Genomic DNA, 14,693 nt, shown 5'->3' with positions numbered 1-14,693 from the left:
TGTCAAGGAGCAAATGCATGTGGGCCTAGAGCAGATTGCTTATGTTTAAATTTCTTCCTAAGTTGGCCCTGGGCAAGTTACTGAGTTTCATTTCTCTACTAAAAATAACAAAATTGCTGGGTGTGGTGGCGCATCGGGAGGCTGAGGCACGGGAATCCCTTGAACCTAGGAGGTGAAGGATACAGTGAGCCGAGATTGCACCACTGTATTCTACCTAGGCAACAGAATGAGACCCTGTCTTAAACAAAACAAAACAAAACTGTGGTCTCAACACTGCTCCCCTTCCCAGCCAAGACACTGGCCTCTCCCTCAGGTTCAGACGGACTCTGCAGATGTGAAAAACATCCTGAGCCAGACAGATTTTGTGGATTCATAGCCTGGTTTGGGACCGTATTTGAAGGGCTCCACCTCCCCAGGTCCAAAGGCCATCCCATTGCAGATGGGAGTCTCACCACCACCTGTATGTACTGCAACCTCAGGAAGGGCTGTGGCAGCTGGGCCCGGGTAGAGGACAAACAGGCAGAGACCAGCCTTGGAGCAGGCAGGTTTCCCGGGCATCATCCACGCCACAGCATTTACTTTTCAAGCCTCTCCTCTCTTTAAATGGAGACAAGGTCTTCCTGTATTGCCCAGGGTGGTCTTGAACCCCTGGGCTCAAGTGATCCTCCCTTCTCGGCCTCCCAAAGCACTGGGATCTCAGGTGTGAGCCACCACACCCTGCCTCTCGGGCATGTCTTTTCCAGTGCTTCATCTCTTGCTGCAATCTGAGATGAGAAAGGGCCTGGAAGGCTTTTGAAGACCCTCAGTGTGAGCCCTGGACTCCATGCTGCCTATTCCCCCGACATCTGGCCTCAGCCCAAAGGAGTCCCAGAAGACAGTAGCAGGAGGACAAAGGCAGTGACCCCAAATGGATAGGAAATACTTTTATTGCAAAAAGTACTGAAGGTACCCCAAAACCTTAAGCAGGATTCTGGACATGGAAGCCTACAGAATAGACAAAAATTAATATGTCAACTTGCCCGACCCTGTGGACACTGCAGGGAGGGCGTCCTTTATTACATACGCGTCTCTAAAGTCGTATAAATATAGAATACCTTATAGTAGATCAGCATTAAATACCAGTCACTGTGTTTACATAACTTAATTTGTGCTGTAGACAAAATTCTGTACACATAACACGTGGCCATGCCCAGGCTTCCCAGCATCTGTCCTGAAGTCAGTGTGAAGACATCCTTAAGTGGTGGGGACATGAGAGCCCAGAACCCACAGCAGAGGGGAGCTGGGGAAAGGAGAGGGCCTGACCTTGGATCCCCCAGCTGGTGTCCACAGGCTAGAGGGATCCATTGCTGCAGAGGCTGGTGCCTGCTCTTCCCCATACTTGGTCTTCTAAACCCAAAGACGGGGTCCTGATGGTGGAGACCTGGGCAGGTCCAGAGGACAGACACAGGAAAGGGCACAATCCCAAACCCAGCTCTCCTGCACTGGCTCGCACCACAGCCGGTCTGAGTGGCCACCACAGGCCTGGAGTATGGCAGCTGCCAATCACAGCAAAGCCGCAAAGAGTGAGTGAGAAAACAGGAACCCAGAGTTCTCTTCCACAGAGGCAAGGCCTCACAGCCCAGCCTGCCCGAGATGCCCTGTGCTGGCAGTCATCACATAGTCTGGACAGCATGTCCTTCCTTGGGTGCTGAGCTCAGTGCCTGGGACAGTCAGGGATTGAGGGCATAGCCAACCTTGTATGGCCAAACCCAGCCCTTATGCCCCTGCTGCCAAGGGAGACAAGCTGCCCCACTGAGCTCCAACAACCTCTGGATGGGCTCAGCAGCCCCCTAGGAAGTTAAGTGAGTGCTCCAGGGCAGGGAAGCTCCCTGAGGGAGTTTGCACAGACCAGGAGAGGCCAAGGGGTAGCCCCAAGGGAGCAGAGGAAGGACGAAGGCAGGAAAAGGCCCAGGGCACAGGGCAAGCAACCGTGCCAGAGGGCGCCTGGTCACAGGAAGCCCAGCTGCATGTTCCACGCTGCCCACAGGACTCCCAGCCAGGTCCCAGCAGGCCTGGACAGTGTTGGGACCCCATCCTCAGCCTTCCGACCAGCACCTGGTACACAGCAGGTGCTGGGAGATGACCATGACTCAAGGGAGAAGAGCCGCCACGAACTGTAACCACACCAGCCAGGGCGTTCTAGGACAAGACTTTCTAACCCGACAGCAATGACATCCACAGTGTACGGACTGGGCTCTTCAAGAGCACGAGGGAGAGGCCAGGCAGCCCTGTCAGGTGTCCCCTAGCCCTTCCTAGGGGACATATTAAGGCAACCAGCCATGCCATCTGGCCAGCACAAGGGTCTTAAGTGCAATCTGCTAAGTGACAGTGCTAAGACTGTCTTCCTGCTGAGAACTTCTCTACAAGTTAGTTCACTAGAAAAGGCAACACACATTTGCTTTAATTTTCTTTAACGAGGAAGATGCAGTCTAAACGCCCTCTTCTCTGAAAAGGGAGGCAAGGACAAAAACTCAAGCCAAGGCTACTTTGGGTACTTTGAGGGGAAACTGACCATTTCTAAGAAAACCAGGGGCCGCCAAGCTGCGGCATTCGCCCAGGAGCTCCTGCAGAAAGCTTTGGCAACAGGACTTTCTAGACTCGAAAAATGGAACAAAGCTGACCCTGTAGAGCTTCCTCTTCTTCCCACTTCTTCTTCTAAGGTCACACTGCAAGCATTTTCCACTTTGGAACCAACCACCAAGGCCACCTCCTACCCAGGACTTCCTTTGGAAGTGGTGGGACTCTTCATGCGCAGGTCCAGCAAGGGCTCGGGCAGCCGCAGCTGTCTGCTTGGCTGGGTGTCAATGGCCGCCTCCTGGGAAGGAGCTATGACCTTTCAGGAGCGCTGAAACCTCCCCTGGGCTTCTGTCCCAGGCCGGTGAAGGATAGGGTGAGAGGTGAGGACACAACAGCCAGTCGGGGCGGGAGCGGGGGGCTATGGCTGGGGAGGTCCAGCATCTGATATGGCCACATCCTCTTCACCCTCCCAGCCCACACCCCTGCTCATGTCCCACTGTCCTGGGTGCAGCCTCTGGAGACCCGCACTCCGCGGTGTTTTGATGTAAGCCCTTGGCAGGGGCCAGGAGCTAGGGAGGCAGGCTCCCCACACCTCTGGATGTGGAATTTGGGACCCCACTTCAGCCTCTGCCTGGTGCCTGGTCTGCTGCTCCAGGTTCAGGCCATCCTCAGCCTCATGGGAGGGCCCCTCCTCCCTTCACGCATCCCTCCCAAGTTGTCCTCCTCTCCCAACGTGGGAGCAAGTAGGTGCGGATGACAGCAGCAGGAGGGGTGTGCGCCTCGTGGGTGAGCTGTGATCCGCAGGGTGGGGGTGACCTCCAAGACCCAGAAACATGTGCCAGCAGGAAGGTAGCTCTTTCTCAACTGCGGAAAGGGCGTTCCCGATGGCCTCAGATTTAGGCTCTCAAGGCACAGAAACTTTCCAGGTAATGGATCCTGGGCTTGCTCGGCCACCCAAGAGCCTGTGCTCCTCCTGTGAGCCCAACCTGTCCTCGTGCACAAAGGAGTGGGGCAGTGCCCCGCAGAGGTGCCAGTTACCTGCACCAAGGCCCATGCAGGGCCAGACCGGGGCTAGTGCAGCTCGTCAGGGTCCCGCGGCGGCCGGGGTCGGCCCGGGTCCATGTCATTGCTGCCACTGTCCAACTCGAAGCCGCGCCCACCTGAGAAGCTCTGGGGCATGAACTGGCGGAAGATGCTGACGCTGCCATGCCAGAAGGTGGGTTCTGGGAGCCGCCCCACCACGCTCCATGCGCGAGTCTCTGGGTCATAGGCCTCTACCACGTCCGAGAGTTCAAATGTATTGTCATATCCCCCAGAGACGTACAGCTTTCCCCCAAGGACGGCCAGGCTGCCCCCAACGTGCACCTGTGGGTCAAAGGGATGAGTGAGTGGAGGTCAGAGGAGGGGGTAGGGCAAGTCCCCACCTGGGGAACCACTGGAGACAAGGCTTCCCTGTCAGCACCCCATGGGGTGGCCTTGGCTCTCCCAGAAAGCAGCAGAGGCCAACTCCTTTCCCACACCCTGCCTAGGAGAACAGGCCTCCCCGGGGGCAGCTGGGCCTTCCCTATGGTGATGAGGGTGCCCGCTGCAGCGCCAGGCCTCCCCGTGTGCAGGTGGTGCTGAGCAGTGCTTCCTAGGTTCTCTCTCAGAATCTCTGCAGTGGCCCTCTGGGCTGGCAGTGCTCTTCTCCCCATGTTACAGATGGGAAAACTGAGGCTTGCATGGCTGACTCTGGCAGAGCTGGGCTCTGAACCACAAGGCTGGATGATTCCTTCCATCTTTCCCAAATTCGCTATGACTATGTGCAGCTTACTGTGGGGAAAACAGAAAGCTGGGTATCTTAACTGCAAGGACATTAAGCTGCGGTGTAAGCTGTGAGGCTAGATATCACAGAGTGTGGGTTTGGAAATGTTAAAAGACAGAGGAAAGAAGGCTGTAGGCAGTATAATGTGTACCTTGGACTGAGATTGCTCACATGGCCAAATGGCAATTGAGGCCTCCCCGTCCCATCACACTGTCAGGTAGGGCACCCCTCTTCTCAACAAGCCCAGAGAGAAGGAGTGGACCCTGGCTGTCCTATTCAGAACACACAGTAGGTGCTTAATAGAAGTATTCCCACAGTGGGCTGGGCATGGTGGCTCACGCCTGTAATCCCAGCACTTTGGGAGGCTGAGCCGGGTGGGATCAAAAGGTCAGGAGATCCAGACCATCTGGCTAACACAGTGAAATCCCCTCTCTACTAAAAATACAAAAACAAAATTAGCTGGGCGTGGTGGTGGGCGCCTGTAGTCCCAGCTACTCGGGAGGTTGAGGTAGGAGAACGGTGGGAACCTGGGAGATGGAGCTTGCAGTGAGCCGAGATCGCGCCACTGCACCCCAGCCTGAGCGACAGAGCGAGACTCTGTCTCAAAAGAAAAAAAAAAAAAGAAAAAAGCAGTATTCCCAGTGAGTTCCTCAGGAACCAGCTGGGCATGGTGGTTCACGCCTGTAATCCCAGCACTTTGGGAGGCTGAGACAGGAGGGTCACTTGAGGCCAGGAGTTTGAGACCAGCCTGGGTAACACAGCAAGACCCTGCCTCTACAAAAATTTTAAGAATATTCTTTAGTATCTACATATGAGAAAAAAAATAAAATAACTGGGTGTGGTGGCACACGCCTGTAGTCTCAGCTATTCAAGGTGCAGTGGGAGGACTGCCTGAGTCCAGGAGGTAGAGGCTGCGGTGAGCCATGATTGCACCACTGCACTCCAGCCTGGGTGACAGAGCAAGACCCTGTCTCAAAAATAAAAAAGGTCATAATCCCAGCACTTTGGGAGGCTGAGGCGGGGGGATCACGAGGTCAGAAGATCAAGACCATCCTGATTAACACGGTGAAACCCCATCTCAACTAAAAATACAAAAAATTAGCTGGGCGCAGTCATGGGCGCCCATAGACCCACCTACTCGGGAGGCTGGGGCAGGAGAATGGCGTGAACCTGGGAGGCGGAGCTTGCAGTGAGCCAAAATTGAGCCACTGCACTCCAGCCTGGGTGACACAGACTCTGCCTCAAAAATAAATAAATAAAAATAAAAAAGGTAGGTCACAGACCTCATGCTGACACTGCTCTGGCCGCACTGGCTGCTGGTGTACCCAAGAACACACCAGGGTACCCTGGTGCAGGGCCTCTGTACCTGCTGTCCCTCTCTGGAACAGGTGACTCCAGATGACTGCATGCCTTGCTCCCTCACTTCCTTCTGCTCTCTGGCTTACAGTAGATACTCAGCAAACACTGCTCAAATGCGTGCTAAGCTGTGTCATCCTGGGATATTACTGAACGTCTATGTCTCAGGGAGTGAGCCTCAAGTGCAGAATGAGGATAAGAGCAGCCTTCTATTAACTGAAATGAGACCCACCCATCATGGCTGTGGATCCCAAACACTCATCATGACACTGGGGTTGCAAAATCAGGACCAGCCTGTGCTTCCAACGCTGGCCCGCCTGCATTTACCTGATTCATGGACGGGATCTTGTCCCATTCGTTCTTCGTCGGGTTGTACACGTCCACCTCGGCGGAGTCGTCCCTGTGGAGGGGGCAGCAGGAGGACGACTGCTCAGAGCCAGGAGGAAGTGCCCTCAGGTGTGCAGCTCTGGAGTGGAGTCCTCCCCTGAGTCACTGACTCCTCCAGTGACCTGGATCTTTCTGATGCCATCCAGCAGCACCCTTGCAAGGTAGGCTTCATCCCCAGCTCTCAGGAGCCAATTTCAGCCCCCTGTGCCCACTCGGCCAGGCCTCCAGGGCCAGAATCCTCACTCCCAAACCTGAAGATCAGACTTCTGAGTACTTGAAGCCCACTCAGTGCCTCCCCATCACCCAGTACCAAGGTGGCTGTCCCCCACCCCCCAAGGCTACAGCAGCTCCCTTCAGATCTTAAAAAAGGCTCCTTGCTCCACTGTACATCCTCACGTGCCCTGGACCACTCCTTGCCACTGTCCCCAATATCACCGTGAGCCCCGATCCTGTCCTGTTCACTACCATATTCAAGTGCCTCTCACTTTGGGGTCAAGACCCTTCAACTTCATCTGACACCCTTTATATCCCCAGAGTAAAAGGCTCAAAGGCACAGCCTTGAAAAGCCAAGATACAGGCCAGGCACTGTGGCTCACGCCTGCAATGCAGCCCTTTGGGAGGCTGAGGCGGGTGGAGTGCCTGAGGTCAGGAGTTCGAGACCAGCCTGGCCAACATGGTGAAACCCCATCTCTACTAAAAATACAAAAATGAGCCAGGTGTGGTGGCGTGTGCCTGTAATACCAGCTGCTCGGGAGGCTGAGGCAGGAAAATCGCTTGAACCCAGGTAGCTGAGGCAGGAGAATTGCTTGAACCTGGGAGGCGGAGATTGCAGTGAGTCAAGAGTGTGCCATTGCACTACAGCCTGGGTGACAGTGAGACTGCGTCGCAAAAACAAAAAAAAAAAGAAATGCAAAGATACTACAAGACAAATAATAGTAGTTGTGAACCTGCCACTGCCGCACAAAACCAGCCAGACAACGCATAGACACAAGGCTGGCTGTGAGCCAAGAAAACTTTATCCATGGACAGACATTTACATCTCGTCTAACTTGAAATGTTATTCTTGTCTTGATTTCTTGCCTCCAATCATTTCAAAATGTCAAAGCCACCCTCAGTTTGGGGGCCCTATAGTGGTGGTGGTGGTGGTGATGATTAAACACTGGAACCTGCTAGGCTGCCTTCTCTTTCCCCAGCAGAGACTTGCAAACCACAGCCCAGAGGTTGGACAGAGCTCGCCAGCATTCCCAGAGGGCGCTATTACACCCCAGCCAAGGAGCCATCTTGTACCAGAACCAAGGGGAGGGAGGCCCAGGTCATTTGTGGGTCACATGGACAATGGCTGAGGCTGTGGCCTCCCTGAAAATGGCACATCCTAGGCACAAGCTGCCCAAAGACAGGTGGTGTTCTGGGCAGAGGGTTATGTGGCTCTTGAAGAGTCAAAGTGCACAGACAAGGTGACACTGGGCCAAATACCCTGGGGGGACCAGATGAAGTTGAAGGGTCTTGATCCCAAAGTGAGAGGCAGGGTCCCTGCATGCCTAGCCTTCTCTTTCGGGCTCAAGCAGCCTCCACTCAGGCTGAGCCTGGGCGCCCCTCCTCTGTCCTCTGACACAGGTCACATTAGTAAGATGAACGGATGCAGCCTTTCCAGAGCACTGCTTCCTCCCACATGCGCAGGTGGCTTAGGAAACCCCTGTAAAGGCTAGCAGTGGGTGGGGTGGGGGGATGGTGGGAGGCAGACCCTCATGCTTCCCTGTGGGAAGGTTAACCCAGCAGGTAGACCTCCCTGGGGACAGATGGGGGAGGGGAGGAGGACTCTCAAAGGCACAGGGCCTGGAACCACTGCCTAGAGGCTGAAAGGAAGGCTCTGGCGCTCTGATAAGTTATATTTATAGCCATCTCCACCCCCTCTTTGAAGACACCTTCACAACTTGAGGGAGGGAGAGCTGGGCAAAGGGTCAGATGATGTTTCATAATGGGACCAGAGCTGGCTGAGATTTCAGGGCTTTCTCAGAGCAAGACCATTGGTTCTGGGCACATGGTGGTGCCCAGCTACTTGCATGAGAAGAAATGCCACCCCTGTTCTTCTTGGTGGTCACTCCAAAAGCCTGGTAAGGAGCCTCCTGTCTGGGGGGACGGTGGGGCATACGCCAAGGTCAGGGCGGCTCTGGCAGTATGAGGCAGGAGGCCGAGGAGCAGGGAGCTCATATCCCCCAAGCTCCTCATGCAAAGCCCCAGACCAAAAGGGCACAGTGGGGACTGTCATTCAGTTCCTCCCCTGCCCACCTGGACCCAGAGCTTCAGGCAGGCTCTAGGCTGGGAGGGAGCAGCAGGATGTGTGAACAAGCAGCAGAGGAAAGCAGGCAGGGTCTGCCCCGTGCCATCATTGATGCCCACCAACCAGTCAGAGGCAGCATTTGGCTGTGACCAGAGAGGTCATCAAGGCCAGGAGACACATGATGACCCACAGGCTGCCTGTCTCTGCTCCGTGCTGCCCAGGCTACAGCCTGCTCTTGCTAGAAAAGCCCAACTCCACCACCCGTGAAATCCCTTAAAAGAAAGCCTGGGGTTTTCCTTACACCCAAAGGAATGGAACAAGCAGTCTGGGCTCCGAAACACCCGGCCTGGCTGGATGTGGGGCTCACGCCTACAATCCCCGCACTCTGGGAGGCGGGAAATGCGGGAGGATCATTTGAGGCCAGGAATTTTGAGACCAGCCTGGGCAATACAGCGAGACGCTGTCTCTACAAAAACTTAGCCAGGTGTGGTGGCGCATGTCTGCGGTCCCAGCTACCTGGGAGGCTGAGGTGGGAGGACTGCTTGAGCCCAGGAGGTCGAGGCTGCAGTGGGCCACGACTGCACCACTGCACTCCAGCCTGGCGACAGAGCGAGACTCTGTCTTAAAAAAAAAAAAAAAAAAATTGTTTCATTTCCAAGAAAAAAACAAAGCCAGGAGCTGTGGCTCATGCCTATAATCCCTGCACTTTAGGAGGCTGAGGCAGGCGGATCATATGAGGTCAGAAGTTCTAGACCAGCCTGACCAACATGGAGAAACTCTGTCTCTACTAAAAATACAAAAATTAGCCGGGTGTGGTGGTGCATACCTATAATCCCAGCTACTTGGCAGGCTGAGGCAGGAGAATGGCTTGAACCCGGGAGGCAGAGGTTGCAGTGAGCCAAGATTGCGCCACTGTACTCCAGCTTGGGCAACAAAAGCGAAACTCTCGTCTCAAAAAAAAAAAAAAAAAAAAAAAAAAAAAAAAAAAGGCTGGGCGCGGTGGCTCATGCCTGTAATCCCAGTACTTTAGGAGGCTGAGGCGTACTGATTACGAGGTCAGGAGATCGAAACCATCCTGGCTAACATAGTGAAACCCCATCTCTACTAAAGATACAAAAAAATTAGCCGGGCGTGGTGGGGGGCGCCTGTAGTCCCAGCTACTCTGGAGGCTGAGGCAGGAGAATGCCAAGAACCCGGGAGGCGGAGCTTGTAGTGAGCCGAGATGGCGCCACTGCACTCCAGCCTGAGCGACAGAGCTAGACTCTGTCTGGAAAACAAAACAAAACAAATCAAAAACAAAAACAAAAAGAGCCAGACCCAGCCTCTGACCCCAGCTAGGCCTCAGTTTCTCATCTGTAGAAAGGGAGAACAGTCATGATGTGCTCAGCACAGGGCCTGGTAAGAGCCGCCAAACACACAGTAGGGCTCGGCACCTGGAACTCACCTGACAAAGTACATGAGTCCATTTAGAGTCACAGTCTTGGGGGCGAAGGACCAGGGCGGGAGCTGGCCGCAATCCACCAGCGACCACAAGTCGGTGTCCGGGTCGTAGCACTGCATCACCATGGTCTCCTTGCCGGCCAGGGAGCCGATGGCATAGAGCCGGCCACGGCAGGCGGTGGTGGAGCAGTTGTCCATGGGGTAGGTCATGGGCTGCAGGGCCTCCCAGGAGTCGGTGGTGTGATCATAGCGCTCAGTGCTGTCGGCGGCTACCACATACAGCAGTCCGTCCAGCACAGAGGAGCTGTGGTATTCGCGGGCCTTCAGCATGGGTGCCACCTCTGCCCACTCGTTCACGCTCGAGTTGTACCTCCACACGCAGTCATAGAGCCGGGAGCCATCGGACCCACCTGCCAGGACGCATGATGGACAGATGGTCAGCCCACTCGAGGTGAGTCACCCAACTGCACCCTCCCAAACTTCAGCGAGGGCCTCTCTCTTGGGAGGAATTAACATCACTGGGCTTCACCCTGACACACATCCTCTCCCCAAGGCCCAGGCCCCATGCTGTGGCTAAGGCAAAGCACACGCTGACCACTGCCCAGCAAGATGACTGCCACCAAGCCTCTACCAAACAAAGGTCTTGGGTGCCATGGTGAAGAATCCAGCAGCCTCCTCTCGACACCGCCCCACAGCCATGCATACACATCAGCAGACCAAAGCCCTGGGCCTTGGGACAGTTCTCCTGGGGAGCCACAGAGCTTGTCAGTAGGGTGCACAGGGACTTGCTCACTAACTCCTAGGCTTCCTGGGCACCCTCTAAGCAAGGTTCTGTCAGGACAAGATGAGCGGAAACCCACTTCCTGCTGTAAGCAAGAGACCTAACACTACACTGCGAGGCCACTTGATTCTGGTGCAGGTTACAAAGCTGTGTTTGGTTTAGAAAAATCCATTAAGCTGTGTAAGCATTTTATATACGTATATATATATATACACACACACACATATACACACACATGTACATACATACTCTTCTACCTGTATTATTATTATTAACTTTTGAGAGAGAGTCTTGCCTGTCACCCAGGCTGGAGTGCAGTGGCATGATCTCAGCTTACTGCAATCTCCACCTCCTGGGATCAAGCAATCCTCCCACCTCAGCCTCCCGAGTAGCTGGGACAACAGGGAAGCGCCGCCACACCCGGCTAATTTTTATGTTTTTTGTACAGATGGGGTTTCGCCATGTTGCCCAGGCTGGTCTTGAACTCCTGAGCTGAAGAGATCCACCCACCTTGATCTCCCAAAGTGCTGGAATTACAAAGAGCCACTGCGCCCGGCCCTGTATTTTTAACTTCAATAAAAAGCTAAAAATAAAAAGTAGTACTGGCTGTAATCATAAATTACACCAGGTCTATTAGAAACCCCAGGACATGAAGGGAACCCAAGCATCCTGGGGGTGTACCCCTTGGCCTCCCAGGCTGGCGCCACAGGACACAGCATACAGGACATTCTGTTTCACAGCCCTGAGCGCTAAAGCGAGAAGAGCAAGTTCTTGTTCTTAGGAAGTGAGCTCTGCCGGCCTACTCTCTTCCATGGAGCTGTGTGAAAGGCAGCTGAAAGGAATGACCCAGCCACCTGCCTAAACCCGAAGGATTAACTGCTCTGCTGGGACATTTATGGAAGGGTGTGCAGAAAGCTGGGGCCAGTCTCACCAGTTCTGGGAAGGAATTCTCTGCTCAAAGCCACTAGTCAGACTTTGGGGAGAGGGGAGGGACACAGTCCCCAATCAACTTGGGGACAACCTCGGATTGAAAAGAGGCACAGATTCCGGCAGAATCCAGTAGAGGCTGGACTCAGAGCTGCAGGCTAAGGAAGCTGTGGCAACAGAGCCCAGCAACTGTCCCCTGACACCTCAGAGCCCCACGGGAACTCGGAGCACGTCCCAGAGTGGGCTCTCTCGCGAACAAGCAGGGCTGGGCACGGCAGCTGTGACATCCCAGTCCCCACCTCCTTGCCTGATAACCGCCTCACATGCCTGCCTGGTGGGTTCTTTCCTTATATAGCAGTCACTGAGACCGCCCTTCCTCACCCCAGCAAAGGAGGTAGCCTCGGGTTTGAACTGGGATTTATCTTTAATAAAAACTGTAGAAGCCCAAACTCAGGCGGATTGGGACCCGCCTACCATGACTCGGCAGTGTTTTGGGGTTTGGGCCAAGTAACTGGAAGAAACCTCTTAACATGTGACCATGTTTACCGTCTCCGGGGAGTTCAGCCTAAACACCATGTGACCAGAGCACAGAGCCTAGGTGCAAGCCCAAGGGAACTTTGTCACCGGTGACAAAGAGTGAGTCAGGGGGCCCGGTGTGGCTCACCAGGGAGAGAGAAATTCCCCGGCTTGTGGGGAACAGATGCCTCACCGGGCGTCGGCCTCCTGCCTGTCCCTGGATTCCTTAAGCAGAAAAAGAAAGCACCCATTGTGCGGGGTGAATGCCCCAGTATCTTCCAGCCAAGTGGGGAGGCACCTCCGGGGCACGGAGTTGGCTCAGCCTGGCAGCCCCGGCCGCACGGGACACAGAGACCCACAAGCAGCTACTTGTCCCGGCTCACACAAGGGGCCCTTCTTCAAGGTTGAAAGTATAGCCCAGATAAATGTAGTCACCAGGGCCCCAGCATGGACTCAGGTGCTGCCCTAGGATTCCAGGCTCTGTGCGTTTCCCCCGCGAGTAGCTGGGCTCCCGTACTGGCGGGGCTTAACCCCAGAGAGCCTAGCCAGCCCCTGGCTCACTCACCCGTCACGTAGATGTCATTGCCCAGCGCCACGATGCTGTAGCCCCCGCCCAGGTGGTCTGGGAACTCGGCCAGGTAGCGCCACTGGCCCGTCTGCGGGTTGTAGCAGTCGACAGTGACCAGCTCGTCACAGTCCTGGTCGCAGCCACCCACGAGCACGAGGATCTCGGCGAGACCGGTGGAGGGGCGAGGACGCATTCGGGGGCAGGGCCCGCGGTCGTGGCGGTCGTAGCGCGCCGCCTGGAAGTCGCGCGCCTCGCGCAGCAGGCGCAGGCAGGGTGGGCAGCGCGCCACCAGCGGCTCGGCCTCGACGTGCGCCAGCAGGTAGAAGCGGCGCACGAAGGGCAGGCGCACGGCCTCCAGCAGCTGCGGCCAGTGGGCGGCGCGGCGCGGCGGGTCAGCGCGGACCCAGCGTAGCGCCAGCTGGTAGGCGGCCTCCTCCTTGGGCACACACAGCCCGTCGTCCCGCAGGTAGCGCAGCAGGCGCGCCAGTGGCAGCCGCTCCAGCTGCTCGGCGCCCAGCTCGCCCACGTGGCGCAGGATGAAGCGCTGCGCCGCGCTCGCCAGCCCCGAGCAGCTGAAGGCCTCGGCGAAGTCCTGCATGTCCAGGCAGTTGGCCAGGTCGAGCTGCTGCTGCAGGAAGGCGCCGCACGCCTCCTTCACGGCCGGGAACTGCAGCAGGTCGGCGGCGCGCAGCAGCGGCTCGGCGTTGTCGCCGCTTACCGCCACGCGGCCCGTGTAGCTGAAGTCCAGCAGCAGCTGCAGCATGTCGGGAGGCACTCCGTGCAGGCGCACCCGCTCGGCGCGGCTCTCGCGCAGCTGCCCCGCGAACATGGCGCGGAAGTAGGGGCTGGCGGCGGCCAGCACCGCGCGGTGCGCCGGGAAGTCGCGCCCGCCCGCTGCCTCCAGGGTCACGTCCAGGAACTTGCGCTCGGCGCGGAGCTGGCTCAGGCCGCGCAGCAGGCTCAGGGCGTGAGCGGGGTCCGAGAAGGGCAGCACGGCTAGGGGAGCCGGCCGCTCCATAGCACCTTCGCTAGGTTGCCAGTGACGCCGCGGCCGGGGCCTGCGGAGAAACGCGACGCGCCCGGCACCGCTGCTATAAATAGGGCGGAGCGCCGCTGCCCTCGAGGGGCGGGATGGGCGGGGAGACGTCGGCACCGCCCCCTTAACTCCTCAGTGCCCGGCGCTGCCGCCCCCCGCGAGCGCGGGCTCTCCTGCCACCCGCGCAGCGCCCGCCCCCGGCTCCACAGGATGAGTCACCGCCGTCCGCTCCCTCCCTCCGCCCTTCCGCGTCTTCCAGCTGACACCCGGGCGGGGGACAGTGAGTGACAAGTGCCAGCTCCGAGGGCGGCCTCGCCGTGCGCCGGGACCGGGGGCCTCCCGGGGTTGCCCATGACCCACCCGGCCGGGCTGCTGAACCCAACCCGGGAGAGGCGAGCTCGGCCCAGAAACCAAAGCCACCCCTCCTTTCACGCCAGACGTCCCAAGGGCGCCGGCCCAGGTCCTGGGGCGGCTGGGTACAATGGCTTTTTGTTTTGCTTTTTGAGTTTCACTAGTTTCAGGGGTTGCTAGTTAACCCCATCACGGGACACACTCAAAGGATAGGCTTTTTACCATTCTGGACCAAAGCAAGAACGCGTATAAAGTTTTTCGATGACTTTTTTTCTTGGCGCATTTATAAGTGACTCGGGGCCGGATTCCAGTAGTCGGCCCCATTCCTGTGTTCCTGCAGGAGCTTCTGACTCTACCACACAGGCGTTAACTTTAGTCGGCTTCAGGCGCAGTTGTAGTTTCAGAGCCTGCGGCGCAGCTGCTGGCTCCCGGGCTGCCCGCCCGAGGGGCTCCCGGGCCTCCCTGCAGCAGCTGCTCGGACTCCATGAGAGGGGAACTGGGTATAAAGAGCGAGGGCTCAAAGTCAGATGGGAGACCGCCTTGAAACTAGGAGATGATGCCACTCAGCACAGTCCTCCCTTCACTTGTATTGTGGTGGAGAATGGTGAAAGAAGGAATCGCCCTTGTTTTAGCTCCCATAGAGACAGCACCTCTTTGAATGTCACTTGTAGGGAAAAAAGAGCCCTTCCATGG

At 56.6% G+C, this 14,693-nt stretch overlaps 1 protein-coding gene across 1 annotated transcript; it reads right to left on the bottom strand.

Annotated features, from left to right (window-relative positions):
- Window positions 1–908: 908 nt before the first annotated feature.
- KLHL21 (kelch like family member 21) lies at window positions 909–13,925 on the bottom strand. The gene is made up of 4 exons (XM_010357393.2): window positions 12,611–13,925; window positions 9,826–10,231; window positions 6,044–6,116; window positions 909–3,921 (listed from the first exon to the last, which is right to left on the bottom strand). The coding sequence occupies exons 1-4, from the start codon at window positions 13,629–13,631 to the stop codon at window positions 3,628–3,630; spliced, it is 1,794 nt and encodes a 597-aa protein (XP_010355695.1). The 5' UTR covers window positions 13,632–13,925; the 3' UTR covers window positions 909–3,627.
- Between the last annotated feature and the right edge of the window lie 768 nt (window positions 13,926–14,693).

Source organism: Rhinopithecus roxellana, chromosome 12 (genome assembly GCF_007565055.1).
Source record: "Rhinopithecus roxellana isolate Shanxi Qingling chromosome 12, ASM756505v1, whole genome shotgun sequence".
In the NCBI taxonomy this organism is placed as follows: domain Eukaryota; kingdom Metazoa; phylum Chordata; class Mammalia; order Primates; family Cercopithecidae; genus Rhinopithecus; species Rhinopithecus roxellana.
Note: the sequence above shows the minus strand (reverse complement) of the source record. Positions and strands in the feature narration are given on the sequence as shown.